Source organism: Akanthomyces muscarius, chromosome 3 (genome assembly GCF_028009165.1).
Source record: "Akanthomyces muscarius strain Ve6 chromosome 3, whole genome shotgun sequence".
Taxonomy (NCBI): Eukaryota; Fungi; Ascomycota; class Sordariomycetes; order Hypocreales; family Cordycipitaceae; genus Akanthomyces; species Akanthomyces muscarius.
Window position 1 is genome coordinate 3,264,137 of NC_079243.1, and position 17,070 is coordinate 3,281,206.

General features: G+C 53.0%; 6 protein-coding genes across 7 annotated transcripts; 4 read left to right on the forward strand and 2 right to left on the reverse strand.

The window, feature by feature from the left end:
- Positions 1 to 386: 386 nt before the first annotated feature.
- LMH87_002434 (uncharacterized protein) lies at positions 387 to 2,809 on the forward strand (the record flags this gene model as incomplete). The annotated part of the gene is made up of 3 exons (XM_056193890.1): positions 387 to 2,035; positions 2,643 to 2,717; positions 2,803 to 2,809. The coding sequence occupies 3 exons, from the start codon at positions 387 to 389 to the stop codon at positions 2,807 to 2,809; spliced, it is 1,731 nt and encodes a 576-aa protein (XP_056050882.1).
- Positions 2,810 to 3,017: 208 nt separating this feature from the next.
- On the forward strand, positions 3,018 to 5,723 carry LMH87_002435 (uncharacterized protein; the record flags this gene model as incomplete). The annotated part of the gene is made up of 6 exons (XM_056193891.1): positions 3,018 to 3,024; positions 3,347 to 3,383; positions 3,431 to 3,765; positions 3,815 to 3,912; positions 3,960 to 5,386; positions 5,435 to 5,723. 6 exons carry the CDS (start codon positions 3,018 to 3,020, stop codon positions 5,721 to 5,723), a joined length of 2,193 nt encoding a protein of 730 aa, XP_056050883.1.
- Positions 5,724 to 6,619: 896 nt separating this feature from the next.
- LMH87_002436 (uncharacterized protein) lies at positions 6,620 to 7,660 on the reverse strand (the record flags this gene model as incomplete). Its single annotated transcript, XM_056193892.1, has 2 exons — positions 6,620 to 7,433; positions 7,494 to 7,660. 2 exons carry the CDS (start codon positions 7,658 to 7,660, stop codon positions 6,620 to 6,622), a joined length of 981 nt encoding a protein of 326 aa, XP_056050884.1.
- Positions 7,661 to 9,443: 1,783 nt separating this feature from the next.
- On the reverse strand, positions 9,444 to 11,586 carry LMH87_002437 (uncharacterized protein; the record flags this gene model as incomplete). The annotated part of the gene is made up of 6 exons (XM_056193893.1): positions 9,444 to 9,700; positions 9,756 to 9,897; positions 9,961 to 10,305; positions 10,366 to 10,468; positions 10,517 to 11,483; positions 11,532 to 11,586. The coding sequence occupies 6 exons, from the start codon at positions 11,584 to 11,586 to the stop codon at positions 9,444 to 9,446; spliced, it is 1,869 nt and encodes a 622-aa protein (XP_056050885.1).
- A 611-nt stretch (positions 11,587 to 12,197) lies between these two features.
- LMH87_002438 (uncharacterized protein) lies at positions 12,198 to 13,792 on the forward strand (the record flags this gene model as incomplete). Its single annotated transcript, XM_056193894.1, has 3 exons — positions 12,198 to 12,325; positions 12,680 to 13,287; positions 13,389 to 13,792. The coding sequence occupies 3 exons, from the start codon at positions 12,198 to 12,200 to the stop codon at positions 13,790 to 13,792; spliced, it is 1,140 nt and encodes a 379-aa protein (XP_056050886.1).
- Positions 13,793 to 14,535: 743 nt separating this feature from the next.
- Positions 14,536 to 15,404, forward strand: LMH87_002439 (uncharacterized protein; the record flags this gene model as incomplete). 2 transcript variants are annotated; one of them, XM_056193896.1, is made up of 3 exons in its annotated part: positions 14,536 to 15,025; positions 15,094 to 15,326; positions 15,390 to 15,404. In XM_056193896.1, 3 exons carry the CDS (start codon positions 14,536 to 14,538, stop codon positions 15,402 to 15,404), a joined length of 738 nt encoding a protein of 245 aa, XP_056050888.1. The 2 variants fall into 2 exon arrangements, with proteins under 2 accessions (XP_056050888.1, XP_056050887.1); XM_056193895.1 differs by lacking the exon at positions 15,390 to 15,404 and having other exon boundaries at positions 15,094 to 15,374.
- Positions 15,405 to 17,070: the final 1,666 nt, after the last annotated feature.

The following is a 17,070-nucleotide window of genomic DNA, read 5'->3' on the forward strand; positions in this document are numbered from 1 at the left end:
GGGTGCTGGTGCTGGAGATAAGCTACGGGTTAAATTGGTCCCTCGTTGGCGGCAAGCTTTCTATGGCGCGCCATAACTGGCAGCTTGCATCGTAAACACCATAAATCAGAAAAAAATGGATAAAAGCGTTAGAGATGGGCAAATTGATAGACGTAAGCAAAGCTATAGTTGCCCAGAGTGGCAGTGTCACTTAGGTTGCACGGCTGCCTAGAGGTGAGGGGTATCTAGTTGCCCAAGTGCAGCATGGTTACTCATGCATCACCACAACAGTAAAGTCCAGTGTTAACAAAACTGTTACTTTTAACCATTTCTGACGTCGTATTGGCTTTTATCTGTCACAACAGGTTATTTCATTTCGTCTCGTGCCATATTGACTCTCCAAGAACATGATGAATTCTACCCAACAACTTGATGGCATGCCTACGGAGCTGCTGGAGCAGATATTCGGCCATTTCGCCGAGTCGCAACTCAAAGACCTCCACACGCTCGACGATTGGAAACAGGGGCACAAATCCCCTTGGAGGGAGTGCAGCAATGTTCTACAAAGCCTGCGTCTTGTCTGCCGCCGTTTCCACGACTTGACCTCGCCGATGCTTTTCTCCTACTTGTCCATCTCTGTGGAGCAAAGCTCGGTTGAGAAGGCAGACAAGGTTTCGAAGCAGCCTCACCTTGCATCATGTATTCGCGGCGTAATCATACATGCAGGTCTATACGACCTTCGAATGCTCGACAGTCTGGACCAGCATTCAAATCGCATCAGCTCGGAACTAGCCGACTTCTTGAAGCTACTTAGTGGTAAATTGACTTACATGGAATATCCCGAGAAATACCATGAGAGGGTTAGAGTCGCGGCTATGGAAAAGAACCTTGAAAAGCTATTCGAGACATGGGGCCAGTCAGCCAAAATCCCCGGCGTGGGCTACCTTGACCTAGAAACTCCCAACATCGGACACAAAAGCGACACGCTACATCCTGATGCACCTCGCTACCGCAAGATCTTGGAAGACGGATACAAAGTTTTCAAAGAATGCATGACACAGGGGCGCCAGTATCTGAAGACGGGTGCATTTGCCAGTGATCTTGTGGCATGTCTGGTGCGGCTCCCACATCTGGAAACGGTGGAGATGGACGCGCAGCGGAGAGCGCCGATGGACCCCGGAGACGTTCTTGAGGGTAATGACCTCGAAGCACTGGGTCGCTTCGTTGAATCCGGGCTCCAGGGAGCGTGGAAGGCACCCGAATCGTTCCGCGACGTCTACTTCGCCCCCATCATGACGACTCTACCCGCCAAGCTCTGCGACGCAGGGATACGGCTCCGGACTCTGCGGCTCAGCATGTTCCCCTTTACCCGTCTCCTCTCGGAGAATGGCACAGGTGACTCGTACAGGTTACCTGACCAGGAGACGTCAATGAAGAGCTTGACAGACGCGATAAGGACGCTAGAGTCCGTGACCGTCAATATGTACTATGAGACGGATCCATACTGGAAAGAGTTCGCAGACGATTTTTTGCGTGCGGTGCTCAGCAGCCCAGCTTTGCGCGAGCTGGAGATGTTTGTGCCGCTGCCGGCAAGGGCGTTTGGCAGACAAGCCCTGGAAACGACAGCATACAGTGTTGGCCGGCTCTTGTCGGCGTGGTCGCCCGAGCGCCTCCGCCGTGTGCGTCTGGAGAACTTGATCCTGCAGGAAGCCACCCTCTCGAGCATACTGATCAGGTGTCACAATGTTTGGCTGGACGGTGTTTATCTGCGAGACGGCCTCTGGGCCAATGTCGTGGACAAGGTCATAGAGGCGCGGTCGTCGGAAAAGCGACTGGACCAGCGCAGCATACATCTGCGTCACATTAGAGGCGGGGAGATGGGCCACATTCTCTTGTGCGAGCAAATGACGGCGACTGAAGAGCGGGAATATGAAAACATGGGCTACGGTGGGACGGAGCCGGTCGTGCTGATGATGGCAGAGGAATATCTGCGGGGGAGTGGGAAAGTGCAGAGAAATCCATTCCGGGAGCATAAGAATAATGCGTCTTATTTCAGGTGCAGGAGGCCAGTGATCCCCTCTTGGAAGGATGATGTAGCATAAACTAGAATCTAGCTTGAAACTTTTGCTGATTTTTGATTATTTTACTTTAAGCAAGCTTTTTCCTTCTTCTATGGTCCTGTTGTTAGTGCTGAGAGTGTGCGTCTGTCTGAGGGCGTGTTTGCGAGCATGTCCTCATGCCTGCGACTTTCCTAAGGTGTAATGTGATTTTGCATTAGATTATACGAGTCTTCAATATTTCTTTGCCAATTGTTTCTTTTCTTTTTATCTGTAATTGTCTTCTCGTCGAGAGACCTGTATTGGTATTCGTCCCTCATCTTGTACAGTCTCTAGCCCAGTGCGAGTCTGCAGGTGCACTGTGGTTGACCCGCTAACAGGTCCCCTAAAGTTTGCCGAGTCCACTGCTGGCCTCCACTGTATCACAGCTGCGGTGTGGGCCTGTTTGGCACCAACAGGCTACCTACAGCGCTGGACCTGTTCGTTTGCCGCCCCTCCATCACACGCGCGCCTTTGAGAATGGCCCGCTCGTTTTTCCGACCCTTCTTCTTTCCTAGCTACGGCAGTCAACATACGGGCAAGTTTCCCTCGCCAACCTCCTCCTAGCGGCAAGCGAGTGTGTCATCCCGCCGCAGCAACCATCCAAGTTACCGTGGTTTGCACCCTTGTGGCTTTTTTCTTGTTTGTTGTACCTCCTCGCCAGGCCGTTCCTCGCAGCGACAGGTCTCTGTGCTAGTGTTTGAACTGACTGACCCGACTTCCACAGTACATAAACGGCCGCCCCCCTCCAACTTCCACGATCCTCCCAAGCAAGCCATTGCCCGGCACACGACGCTTTTTGCAACTCGTTTTCGGTCGAACTTTGCGATTTATCGCTCTGTGCTACTTCGTCGGTTCTTTCTGCAGCTCACGCGCCACCCACGGTGCTATTCGTCTTTTGCGAGAATATAGCTCCAGCCTAGTCGCGACACACCGCACAACATGCCTTGTGAGTAGTGCTCTATTCCTGTGTGCGCATCAGCAAATTACCGCGTTATTTCTGTTGCCATCGTTCAGTGTGACTTTGCGAACCGTTGGCTGCTCGCACCGTCGCTATCCCATCATGCCTCCGATCGCATGCGGCCCCTGGTCCTGCTCTAGCCAAGTGATGTCAGAGCTTCACGGGGTATCAGGGCCGGATAGAAGTTGGACAAGCAGCTGGTAACGGCGTTTTCTAGCTCATTCTCTGCATTGGGGGACTGGGTTCGAGTCACGTGGTCGACTCTATAACTGCAACGATTACCTCTTGACCAGAAACTGACGAGTTGCAGTCCTAGCTGAGGATCCCTGGATTAACGGTCAGGCGAGGTATGCGTCTCTCTGCCCTCGCAACCAATTCAGCTAACAATGTCTAGCCCCTTCGAATTGTCCGAGCTCGACGACTGCGCTGTTGGTATCGACGCAACCTACTACCTTGGCCAGCTTCTGGATACCACGCCCGCTCACGAACCGCTCCTCTCTGCCCTTGGCGGCCTGACCGGCATCAATACGCACATTAACCAAAACCTGGATCTTTGGAAGAAGAACAACATCATCCCGTTTTTCATCTTCGATGGCCAGTCCATCACCGGTCAGGATGAAGTGTCACTCAAGCGGGGCCGCAATGCCAACGCCAAGACGGACGAGGCATGGAATCTCTACTCGCAATCGTCAGCAGAGCAGGCTGTCAACACTTTCGGTGCCAATCCCGGTACGCATACTGGCCGCCGTATCGCTCAACATAGGCTAACCAGGCTCAGGCGCATTCCGTCTCCAGAACCTCTACCCTCTTTTGCAAGCGATTCTAAACGAGCGCAAACTTCACTTTCTTGTCGCTCCCTACAATGCGAGCGCCCAGGTACGCCAGACTTGCTAGATATCCCGGCCACAACTAATGATGTATAGCTCGCATACTTTCAAATGATCGATTCTGATCAAGTTGCCGCCGTCATGGGCTCACAGGAGCTCCTGCTTTACCCAGTTAGGGACTTTGTAATCCGCAGCATTGACTTTGACAACAAAACCATCACTTCCATCTCAAGGAGGCGCATTATACATACCATTGGAAGCGGAGAGGCCATGCTCATTGATGCCCTTCTCATGAGCGGAACCTCGTTCCTGTCCACCTTCCCTCCTCTGCTGGAGCCATCCATCTATCAGCATCCCTTCACCATCATGGACGCCGTCAACATTTTGCGCACATCGGATAAATCTGTCGCAGCAGCATGTGCATCTTTTAATGACATACTTGTTGCCCAGGACCCCACCTGGATCGACAAGTACCGCAGGGCTAGAATGGCCGTTCATCACTTTGTCCACATTACCGAGGCGGGCGAAGTGCGAGTCAACGATTTCGATAACCTCACTCAGGACAATCACGAATATCTAGGTCTACAGCTACCCGCCGAGCTGTTCCACTACCTCAACACTGGTCTAATTGGCCCCAGAATTCTGAACTGTATAACACACAGTCGTTATCTGGTGCAGCCAACACTGGACGGTGCTGCCTCGGACGAGTATAAGAAGCTGATAACGTCCAAGCTTGTGCCCATCCTTGAGCAGTCCCTCGGACTTATCATTCCCCGGGTTCATCGTGGCATTGGACACAAGGACATTACGATGCGTGTATGGTTCGACCCTAAATTCTCGCACGAGATCAACCACCGAGCTTTGCAGCCTGTCCCGTCTCAGGTTGTCGGTAGCTGGGACGTCAAGGAAAAAGACTTGCGTGGGTTTTTCCCGGCCGACTTTGCTGGTCCCGTATATCTCGAGGTTCTCGCTCTTGCCAATACCGACTTTGTCGAAAAGACGATCAGCCGTGAAAAGCCCATTCGCGGTATCGACAGTATCGACATGGTCGTTTCAGTTACCATTTGGCGCTTCCTCCACCTCCGCGGCTATGTCAATGATTCACATCAGCTAACAAAATGGGGCAACGCCCTAGCTACCACCTTGTTGGCACTGAAGGACGCCACCGAGACTCGCCCTGATGCTCCTGCTCTTGATGAGGCTGCCCTTTTGGCATTCGAGCTTGTCAAGTTTGGCTCACTGACGGGCAAGTACCAGGACGGCACTCCCGGCCTTCCTCGCAAGGGGAGCGACGCAGACAAGGCTGCTGTGGTTCTCATCAGCCAAGCCGCCACCCTGCTCAAGCTGCGACATCAAGTATTTGGCTATACTGGTCCCTTAAACAAGAGCTTGCTCATGTTCCGCTCTCTGTCTTCGGCTGTTCGTGAGGCGGATCGTGATCTTATTGAAGCCATTGTCGCCTCCATGTTCATGTACGGCCAATGCCAGCGTGAAAGAGACGACCATCTTGAAATCAGCCAAAAGTAAGTTGCTGTCGTGCTCATCATTTGAGACTGCGCTAACGAAACCAGACTTCCATTTTTGCAGGAGCCCGACATCGGCCTCGGTATTGCCGTGCGCACCTTTTTCGACGACGACGAAGTTAGCGATAGCAAAGAGACACGAGCTGATCGTCTGGACAAATTCCCCAAGACCTTTGTTCCGTATGCCGAAGCTCTGACCGAGGATGTTCGCCTTGTCGTTGACTTTGTTAATGCCATCAACCAAGGCTTACAGACTCTGGACAGCAAGGAGCTGCCTGCCGAGGACAAGGCCGCTTGGGCCAAGGCTCAGGCTTATCTCGAGGCCAGACCATTTTGAGGAGACTCTGGAACCGAGATGAAGTGCTAAGCATGACATGACGATATCTGTTACGGACAAGGCTGTTTCTGACCAATACCCCATCGAGCTGAAAATGTAGATTAAACATGTATGAGATGGGAGCAGGACAGGCATACATGGCGTTAGTAAAAATATTCACAGCTGCAGTTGCACGCTGAGGGTTTCCAATTAGTTTGTGGAGAGGAGGCTTGAGTATGGCGCTCGGGCATGGCAATTTGCCAAGCCTGACGCGGAGAAGCTCTGCGGCGGGTGGTTACCGTGGCATTTACATAAGAAAGTAGCTACGCTTATAAAAAAAGATATTTGTCACGACAGTTGAAAGATGGCTGGCGCAAATGATGTGTGCAATGCCGATGGGCTAAAGTGGCTTTGGTGACACGGGACGAATGTGAGGCACAATGGTGGAGATGCGACAGGGTCGTGTCGGAGGTTTGGTGTGCTTGGGGGTTTCGGCTTGTTTACAGGGCAATGGTGCCTCAACGTAGTTTCAGCATTTTTTTGCCAGTATTTGCCAAACACGGAGCGCGAGTGCGGGAGCTGGACTGGAAAGATGGCGTACATGTTCATCTCGAATGCGGCCATTGCGGTAGGCGAAGCCCCCCGATCACAGATGCGGTTCTTGCACTAATGCACATTCGATATCGAGATTCTGATTGACCCGATGCATTTTGAAGAGTGATCGATGTGCAACTAATTCATACTCACAGGAATTGCAAAGACCTGGAAATGGTGATTGTAAAACCCATGTTATAATAATAAAAGCTCTGCCTGGCTAGCCTAAAGCACATTTGCTCATGAGGGGAAAAAAACGAAAAGAAGGGAGCCGCGCCTTTGTACAAAAACGAATAAAAAAAACAGAGCACAAAATGAAATAATTAAGAAATCGCCACAGCCATGGGCCCAGCAACAATCATGTCGTCCGTCAGGACCCCGGTCAGCGGCGCGCTCTTGGTCAGCGTCACGTACGTGATGCCCGCCACGCCCTGCGGCACCTGGCAGCCCTCTGCCTGCGTAAAGTTGGAAAAGGCCGTGCCGCCGGGAAACACGCCCCCGGAGGTGAAGGCGCAGTTGGTGGCCTCTGACCCGGTGTTGCCGTCGGCCTGGACCTTGAAGTTGGAGCCGACAGCCAGCGCGCCGCTGCTCGTGCCGTTGCCGCCGCTGGCGCCGGCCATCATGGCCAGCTTGGGGAAGGCCTCGATCTTGAGGTTGGAGCCCTCGGGGCAGGACTTGATGAAGGGCGCGGCGAGGGAGAAGACGGCGCGGGGGCCGAGGGGCGCGTCAAAGGCCTGCGGGACGGCGACCTGCTTGGAGAAGACGCGGATGGAGGACTGATGGCGGGCCTCGACGGTGAGGATGGAGCCGGCGGTGCTGAGGATGGCCTTGTCGGAGAGGAGCGGCGCGGCGGCGAGGTACGCCGAGACGCCAATGTTCTCGAGGACGGCGGCCGTCTGCACCATGCCGGCGGCGTTGGTGAAGCCAAACTCGTACTCGCACGGCTGCACGGGCTTGACGCCGCCCTGGGCGAGGGAGGACTGGAGGAGGCCGACGTGCTCGGCCTCGGTCTTGCCAATCTGCTGCAGGTCGGTGATCTGCTGCTTGTCGAGGCCGAGCGCGGCAAAGTCGGACTCGGGGAACTTGGCGAAGCCTTGGCGGTAAAAGGTCTCTTCGAGGTTCTCGAGGGTGAGGGCGCTGGGTTATTGCGTAAGCTGAGAGTTCATTCTAGGAGGAAAGTGGATTTGAGGATCTTACAATTGCAAAATATCAAAGTCGCTCAGGCCAGACTGCTGCGCATTCTCCTGCTGGCGCTTGGTGAGCGCGTGGTACTGCATCTGGCGCGAGCTGAGGCGGATGGTGGCAGGCATGGCGGTGGCGGTGGCCGCGAGCAGGGCAAGAGCCGTCGTCTTTAATGAAGGCATTTTTTAGTGAAAGGAGTCGTAAGTTTGGATATATCGCGTGATGCAGGTATCGTGTCGTAACAAAGTCGTCGTAATTGAGTGAGCGTGTATGTGCAGGCTTCCAAGTCGAACCAGCAACGGGGGGGTTAATGATACTGAAGCAGTCCAGTGCTTTTTTGAGATTATATGTAAAAAGAAAGCAGAGAAAAGAGAACGTAAAGAGATTGATGTAAATTAGTAAAGACGGCAGACCACGTCAACGCGGAAGAGACCAAAGAGAGTGAGAGTGGGTGGGGGAAAAGTCTAGACAGCGCAGCAGTTGTAGATGGACAAAACAAAAGAAAACAAAAAATCTAAGCTTGCGGGACCACGGTGCTTAATATTGCAGAGCAGCGAAATGGTGTAATTTTAAAATTCGAGAAACCGGAGCTGTTCTGTGGTGTGGTGAAACACCTTGGCCTTCACTTACACGGACGGCTCACCCACGTTCCGGACGTCGGCGGCGGCGGCGGCGGGGGAGACCTGAGGCACGGAAGCCAACTAGACCGTAGCGAGCAGTTGGGCATGTCAGTGGATCGAGTTTCTCTCTTCTCACTCGCTTTCGGAGAGTTGAAAACGTGACAGGAGTAGGGAAAGGGCTGGCTGGGGGCCAGGGACCGGCCGGATCGCAGAGATACGAAACGCACTTGACACAGGGCTGGCTCCGGGGCTCACCCGTCCGGAGCACAATCAGCCCACGAGCGATTTTCCACCCATTTCTAAAATATGACAATTAATTGAAATAGCCAAGATTTCCGCACTTTTCATAATCTGAGAGTCTATATGTGATTCCATTTTATGTGATTGATCGTTGAGCTCGCATGGAAATGGCATCTCTGGCTAGTTTTGCGACCAGGCCCGTGGGAACGCCAGCTTGGCTTAAACTCGGCCGTTTCATATTCATCTTGTCTTTTTTTTTGGCTCTCGCTTGCCAAGAAGTTCATTTGCACGCCGCTCTTTCTCTGGTCGTTCAGTGCATCGACGAGCCGTTCTCAGATAGAGTGCCCAGAATCGTAGATTTTTAATGGCCGGCCGATATTAGACTGTGCTTATAGGCCGCACCACCAAGATTGACAGTGCCGCGACAAGACACTCATTGATATAATTACATATCAGGAAACGGTATATTGATTTGAAAGATGCAAATAAAAGTCTACAAATGACATTACTTCGGCAAGCTCCCGCCGCAACGCATCTGTCTCCATCTCGGTCATCCTCTTGTCCACGACACCGTGCATGCATTGCCGCTCCTCGTCGCTATTGAGCCGGAGCCGCGCCAGCCACGCACTCTCCAGCGTATAAACATCTAGTAGAGTGTCAAATTAGCGTGCGTCGACGCGGTGCCAGATTACAAAGCCAAACGCAGGGCATCTGCGCCAGGCATACGCGACCCAGCAGCTACCCGATACCTCGCCTTATTCAGGTGAACAGACTAGATCCGGCACTGCTGCACCTCAGGAGTCGTCTGACGCACCTTGTTGCAGCGAGCCTATGAGTAGACACTTGAGTTTGGAATGCTCAGTAGGACCTCGGCCATTCGATGATAGACAATCTTGTGTTTGGCAAAGTGAGCTTCAAAGTCAAGTTCTCGCGCTCGTCAAGTCTCAATGCGAGTTTATTTAAAATATCCACCGTGTCTATGGTGTGATTGACCTGGTTCCTCGCCCACAGACTACGCTATATATGAAAATTCAACAAAGCAAGTGACTTGAAGGCTTTCATATGAAAATAAATCTATTAGTCTAGATCCAAGGCGGCACTACTTCTACCCAGCCTTCACACGAGCTCCCGCTTCATCCCACTTGACGCCGATCGGCTCGTGGTTTCCCGAAAACCTATGTCCTCCAAACCACAGCTCGAACCGCAAATCGGCAGGCGCCACAATGACACGCACCTCAAACTCGCAAATGTAAAACTTGTGGCCTTTGGTGAGGCACGTGCCTCGTTTTTGCTTGAGTACCAGTTGGTGCTGCTGGACCCCTTCCAGGTTACTCTTGACGCAGCAAAGCCTCGTCACGCCGGCTATATTTTGACAATTGGTCAGTAGATGCCCCGTTGACGACTCGCTGATAAATACCTTGTTTCAGACTGCTCGGTAAAAATGACGGCTCGTTTTGAGAAATTACAATCTCAGCGTCCCATGATCGCGTTGTATCTCGCTCCGCAAGATGAAACTCGAATTTGTTGACCAATGGAGTATTCGGGTTCACCAGATCACCCTATATAGTATGTTAGACTCAGTAAATTGGATGCGGCACATAATTGCTGCTGAATTACTGTACCTTTCGAATCATCCATTGGACTTGGTTGACCGCCCAGCGCTTGCCCGAGTTGAACGGGTCTGAAATCACCTCTTCGTCAAAATGTTTCGCCGGCGAGTACACCTCTTTGACGACGACACCGTAGCTCGCGCGCGCAACTCTCGAAGCAAGAACAGACAGGTTGCCAGTTTCCATCCGCTGCTGATGGTCCAGCAAAAGGCCGCGAACGACGACGAGCTGGGGATCTTGACAGGGGACAACCACGGCAGTTGTGGCGTTTGGATGGGGGAAGCTCACAAGCTGTTGCTGAATGCTCTGTCGAACATAGGCCGAGCTTCCCAATCCTCCTGAAAGAATCACAAACTCCTTGAAAGAAATGTTAGTACTCTATTGTTGGAATTTGGGTGGGATTTTGGTGCAACATGCCACTTGATCAGGCATGCCGTTCTCTTTGAGCCAGTTCAGCTGCTCAGTCGTCTGTCTCATGACCCCCTCAATTTGGGTATCAAACAAGGATTGAATTTCCAACCTGACATTTCGTTAGCACAAGCCCAACCAGTTTTGCTTGGACACTTGCATGGAAAACACCATTCGCCCATTTTCAACACCCAGTCCCGGATGACTAAAGTCGTGCGAGACGCCTTCCATCTGAATCTTAAACTTTGGCTGCATATACACTTTTTCGCCGAATTTGTGCTTGACAGTCCTGAAATAGTGGCCATGCGCCATACGGATCGCGAAATTGGCTGGTAGCCTGTCCCGCACGTCTGGCCAGGTGTTGAGTCTCTGGTCGACCAGCCGGATGAAGGCGCGGTCGATGAGCGTGGAGCCAATGCCAATGCCCTTGACAGCAGCCAGCTGCGCCATTTGCGGAAAGTCTGGATCTGTAGAAGTGACTCGCATCAGAGACAGGTCTGTCGTCCCACCACCAGCATCGACGGTCAGGAATAGGCTTCCCTGGTTGAACTTGATGGCACTTGTCTTGAGCGTTGCGACAGCAGCCGCCTCGGCCTCTGTCAGGTCGATTTGCGCAGAATGCCGTGGTCCCTCCACGCCAAACCCCGCATTTCGCATGATGCCTTTGAAAGCGTTGATGGTTTCCATTCGCGTCCACGTCGTCGGCACGCTAAACAAAAAGTCCACTGCCATGGTCGCCCATCCGCCAGGGACATAGCCCAGCCCGACTTGCATCTCGACGGATCTTTTGACGTGGTCATACACCTGTCTGAGGTAGTCTGTGGCATACTGTTGTGCTTCTTCCATTGATCTGGGGGCTTGGGACACGCCCTGCTCCTGCGCAGCTACCAGGTTTTCGCTGTCGACAAACATCTTGAAAAACTCGCGGCGTGCCTTGCCAGCGGGCTCATAGCCGTTGGTCGGGTAGTCAAAGTCATCGTCATCTGCACACATGTAGCCCCAGGATGAGAGTGTCCCGTCGGCATTGTAGATCAGCTTCGTTGGCACTTTACGCTCTCCTCGATCTCCGCTGCCCGGCCAATCGTTGATGACCTGAATTGGCGTTCGCGGCGACCTCCATCCAACACCTGAATTGATTAGAGATGTAGGATCGATGGGTGAGTGCAGTCAATTACCAGTAAAAGTGGTGCCAAAGTCAATGGAGACAATTATATCCGCCTGTTGAGACATCTTAAGTACCGATATGGCATCTCAGTGTCCAACTGCACGGCGTTAAGATGGCATCAAGACGTGAGAGAATCAGTGCACTGGCTGCGGCGGAATGGGTGGCGCCTGGCACGAAGCTTGACCCTTGTGGCTGCATCGGCCTACCAGTACATACAATCAAACCCCATAGCTTTACTTTCCGTTTACTCTTCTCTCCGCGCAAGTATTTGGAGACTTCTGCAACCCACATCGCGACCTCCATGCACCAGTACGGCTGAGTCCGCCTTGACGGCTGGCCGAAGGATTGTGACGAACCCGCTCTCGATGCACTGTAACCCACATCTATCACACGCCACACTGCTGGGTGAGACGCTCCATTGTCTGCTCTCCAAATTTGTACCGTTTAAGATGGTCCATGAGCAGGCTAATGCAGAAGAAGATGGATCCGGAAGGTATGTCTCATTTCCCGAGCGGGAATACCAGACAAGGGTTCACTTCGCAAGGGTACTCGTTAATATGGTCAAGGCTATTTGGCCGAGCCTTTCTGCCACTCATTTTCAGGAAAACTTATAATGCGCCTCATGCGTCTGCTTGACGACTTCCCATAAGGCACAACTTTGTCAACTCTCGATAAAATGTCTTCTGCAGTCTATTCAATTGAAGTCACAACCCTGTTTACAGGACCTAACCAGCCAGATCCGAGTCAGGTATACGGAGTGTTGCACTCGGATGGAAGCATGGTGACCTGGCCAGAAACTCTCACGTCAGTTTCGATCTCCGGCTCAACCCCAATCACCTCCATCCGCCCCATATCAAAGGAATTATGGAACGGTGATAGAAAAGTGACAGCAACTGCCACATTTGGGCAGCTTTATTCCGGCGGGGCAGCAGTGCCTTGGCCAGCGACCGCGCAAGGCGTCGTCGCTGGCAGCATCTCTGCTGGTTCTGCCACAACAGCGTCAACTACGGCAGCTTCAACTCCAACAGCTTCAACTCCCTCTACACCATCAACGCAAACTGCAACAACGCCTAATACTTCGGCGACTTCTGGAACGACGACTACTGCCACAACGAATGCGAAAACCGGCACAAGCAAAGTACCGACTTCAACATCCAGCACCTCGCCGCCGGTGTCGTCACACTCAACGGGGATCTCAACAGGAGCAACTGCTGGAATCGCCATTGGATGTGCTCTCGTTGGTCTGGCGATTGGTCTCCTTGTGGCATTCTGCCTCTTCAGGCGCAAGGGAAAGCGCAACGGCTTACAGGGCAATGGGGTTCTGCCTCGTGAATTCGAGGAATATCCCTCGGATAAAGGAACTCCTGTCCACGACATCCAACTGAACCAGTTCCTGCTCGAGGCCACTCCTGACAGGGACATTGCTCAAGAAACGCAATCAATCGGGGCACTCATCGATCAACATGTCGAAAGCTACTACCACACGCACCCAGTCACAGTCGATAACAGAGCGCTTGCATCAGTTCTGACCCAACTTGGTTTCCCATTGACCACCAACTCGACGTCGCTGGACGCTCAAAGCGCCGCTGCTCTCTGCCTCGATCCACGAAGCCGACGAGTCGGCCTCCGGCATGTCCTCATGCGAGTCCTCTTCAGCAGTATCGACATGCACTCCCCCCACGGTCCCTCGATGCTACCCGCACCAGCCGCCTCATTTCTACGAGCCATACCACCGGCGGAAAGCGACCGCTTTGGCGACCCTCAAGGTATGCACCCGCCCCCCGCCCGCCCACCCTTGCACAAAAGCCCTATCTGCCTGAAACAAAAAAGCTTCCTCGTTTCTCACGCTAACTGCCCTCACCCGCAGCAAACACGCTAGCTCTTCGGAAGTGGCGCAATCTCTCGGCCTTTCTTCTCCATCCGGCTCGCAGCCAGCGGACCTCGCTCCCGCTCGGGGACGCCGCGGTCGCGATGCAGGCCCAGGAGCTAGCCAGCTCACTCAACTTATTCCTGCGCTTCTTTGTCGATCAGCAGCTCCAGCAGCAGCAGGTGGGCCACCTGCAGGCGATAATTGAGGAGTGCGCCAAATTAGGCTACATGCTGTTCTCTCACCCGAGTGACTGGGAATTCATTTGCGAGGCGGGTGGGCCGACGCGAGGAGTCGTTGTCGAGGCTGGTCTGTGCAAGCTGGGGGGCCGGGACGGGGCTCCTACACCATCTCCCCAGAGGCTGCTTGAGCCAGTTGTGGTGTCTTCTCAATCCAGTCGCTAGGTTTCATTAGTGTATGAACAGTTGTAGTAATTTCACAAGTTGTATGCTGATAGAATGTGCCCTTCGCTGTGTGGCTTCCAAGTCTCTTATTGGCACCACTCATGATTTACAAGCCAAGGAGCAACTTGAATCTAGTTCCTAGGTTCGGCGAGAATAGCGCCATCTGTTCAGGCGACTGCGACTAGCTCCTAGCTCCCGCAGATTAGTGTGTGGAGCCAGTGCCTGTTGGGGAAAGTCTTACCAGTACACCCTTGCGAGGCTATCCCTTACTGCTGCAGATGGCACCACCGCCGCAGGCCAATAAAGCGTCCCAGCAGGCGACAACGCAGCTGCAGCGCACGGTTCGCCCCCTCTGCAAGGCCCTGTCGAAGGAATGCAAGGAAATCCGCTATCTGCGTCAGGTTGAGGCAAGTACGGGTACTGTACACGTATCAGTAACTACCAAGAGTTGGTTGTGTCAATCATGTACCTCCCTTCCGCGGGGTGGAGTGCGAAGCCATGTTGATAGTCTTGGATTGAATGCGGGCGCAACCAAAGGTTATATTTAGCATCATGATACCAGTGAACTGTCGACTGTGCAGATGCCATGTGCAGACGGGCCCTTCTCTCGTACATGGATACCTGTGACATACCCTGCTCCATCCCAAAGTCACTGATACCGTGATGCGATGCTGTTATTCGGCCTAAATTTGATGAACCATCTTCCAATCTACCCCATCAAAACCTTCTGAGCGCCCTCTGAGATGAGAGCCTTTGCATCTCTGCGATCAGCATTCAACGCAGTCACAGATACGGGCCGCGTCCCCAACGAGATCCGCATCTGCCTCGAACTCGTGCAAACCTGCCACCAAGATCTTCAGGATCTGATATCGCTGCGCAATAAACACCTCGAACTCCTCGAAGCGGCTCCCGCCCAAATTCTCACGCGACTGAATACTGTAATTGACCAAGCGAATCGTGGTCTCGCGGCAGCGCGGGCCATTGTGGAAAAGTGTCGCCCTCAAGCCCATCACGGGAACAAGACGCCACTGCACAGCCAACTCGAATGGGCTTGGGGCGCCTCATCAGAATTTCGATGCCAGGAGCCGTTGCTGAGTCGACATCATGCCGCTGTACTGGCCGAGCTCAACTTTCTGCGACAGCTTACAACGTGGGCCGTGTTGGGAGACAGTACTGCGAGAATGAGCCCCATGGCCGCGCTACTGAGCAGTGACCATGAAACAAGTACAAAAGGTATGCTGCAATAACCAAAGAACTTCAAAACGAGAGGGTCTGGGGGCAAATGACTGACGTTGCCGCAGTGTCGGCTAGGATATCTTCTGTGCCGCGGGCATGGACTCCAAGTTCGAGCCAAGGGACGCCAACGATGACGTACGCAAATATGATTGAATACCCTGATTTCCCCGAGCCTGTATTTCCCGACGCACTCGCAGAGACTGCTTCAAGCGCAGATACAGCATCGCTGGCATCGGCGAGACGATCACCGACATGGGGCACCACTGGACGAGAGAGGGCCGCTTCGAGGAGTGCAGTCGTGAGCTCAAGTCACAATCGTGACATGTCAATTTTGTTCGAAGATTGACAAGCATTTTCCCAGCATTGTCCCATGTAGACAAAAAATCCATTTGCAACAGAATCAGCAGCCTTGACGACGTCAGCGTCGCCATGCGGCTTGAGTGTCGTGGCTTGCGAATCAGCCCAGTCCTTGTTAGTCCGTGTGAAGCGAAATTCGCGGGGTGTTTCGACATTCAGCGGTTTGCAGGTGCCGACAAAGGCGCATAACGGCATCGAAGTCACCTCTCTGCAGGCTTGCGGCCTTTGGTCCTCTGCGCCGTTGCTCAAAGAGGTCGAATATAAAGTGCTAGGCGCTCATTCATTCTCTAATTTCTCCTCAATACCAATTTCTCGATCATTCTTGGCAAATTGGTATAAAACGTCCATATACGTCTGACCGCAGCACGGCTAGGTCACGCAGTGTCTGGGCTGACAAGTGCAGTCGAAGAGAGATATACATCAGTTACAAGAGCCTCTCATGAGCGTTTCTCATCGCGTTGATGGCCGGTGCTAAACATGAAAATGTATGCTTCATAGTAGCAAAGGAACTAGGTGCTGTTTTATATCAACACTGCAAGGTGCAAGTAACACCTGGCTACAGGTTGGACAGAATTCGGGTAGTCGATGGCGGGGAGTGGAACTGATCGCTGAAAATCGACCCAAGCCCACACGGTCAAGTTTTCTGCATTTCATGTTTTAAAATAGATGGGGGTTCGGTCTTTGATGTTTCCATGGGTGTGGGCAGAATCGAGGCCCTTGCTACTCCTTAGATTGTCTGTGTTTTTTTATCAGTCTCAGCCACGCAGCTGTGGGAAGACTGCCAGCAGCTACACAGAATGGCGGCATGGTTTCCGGCTGACTCTCAAGGGCCGGTTCATCGCGGCGGCGCCGTGGATAGCGACGTTCGACGCTGTTTGCTGCGAGGCCCGACAACTGGGCAGATTTGAAAGGTGGCAGGTATGAGTCGCCGAGAGGTGTTGTAGGCCTGACATGCGCTACTACACGTAGAGGAGCAGGCGCAGATAATAGCATCGTACATAGCAGTGAGCGGCGGAAACTTGCACGCATAGCGAAAGTTTCGGAATCTTGGGCTCTTCAGTACATAATCGCTTCCTCTCTGATGTTTACCAGTAAAATCCTAATGGCCTAGTGTATATGTTCACTCAGCGATGAATTGCTCAATCACAAAAACCGTCACGGAACAGAAGCTATGGCTAATGACGATGCTGCCTCGCGGGCACGCAATCTTTAGCCTGGTCGCCCGAAACCACTATAAGTTCGCAGCAGCCTCTCCAAATTAGATGGCCAGGGAGGGGTGGCGGACACGAAGCCGGATGGGGCGGTCCGACCAAGGCGCGCGATTGCGACAGAGGTCGAGACGCACACGAGGGTACAGCTGATGTATCCGCCGCTTCCGCCGCATTATCGACCTCTACATTCTCGTTCCGCCACTGGCATCCCACGAGAATAAATGCAGGAAGGCTATCCTGCTGTTCGTCCCTCTCAAGCACACATATATTCTAGCAAGCAAAGCGTTCCGGATCCGCGCTACTGAACGACGAAGAAGGCTAATTAGCAGGCTACAGGCCGCCTGGCAAGCCTCGCACGCTGGTTGGTACGTTCGGCGAGGCAGCGGCCGCGTTGACAAGACGCCACAGCTTACAAGTTGCATTGGCCCACCGCCGATGCTACCAACAAGAATCTAGGCTGGGAATTGTACTTTA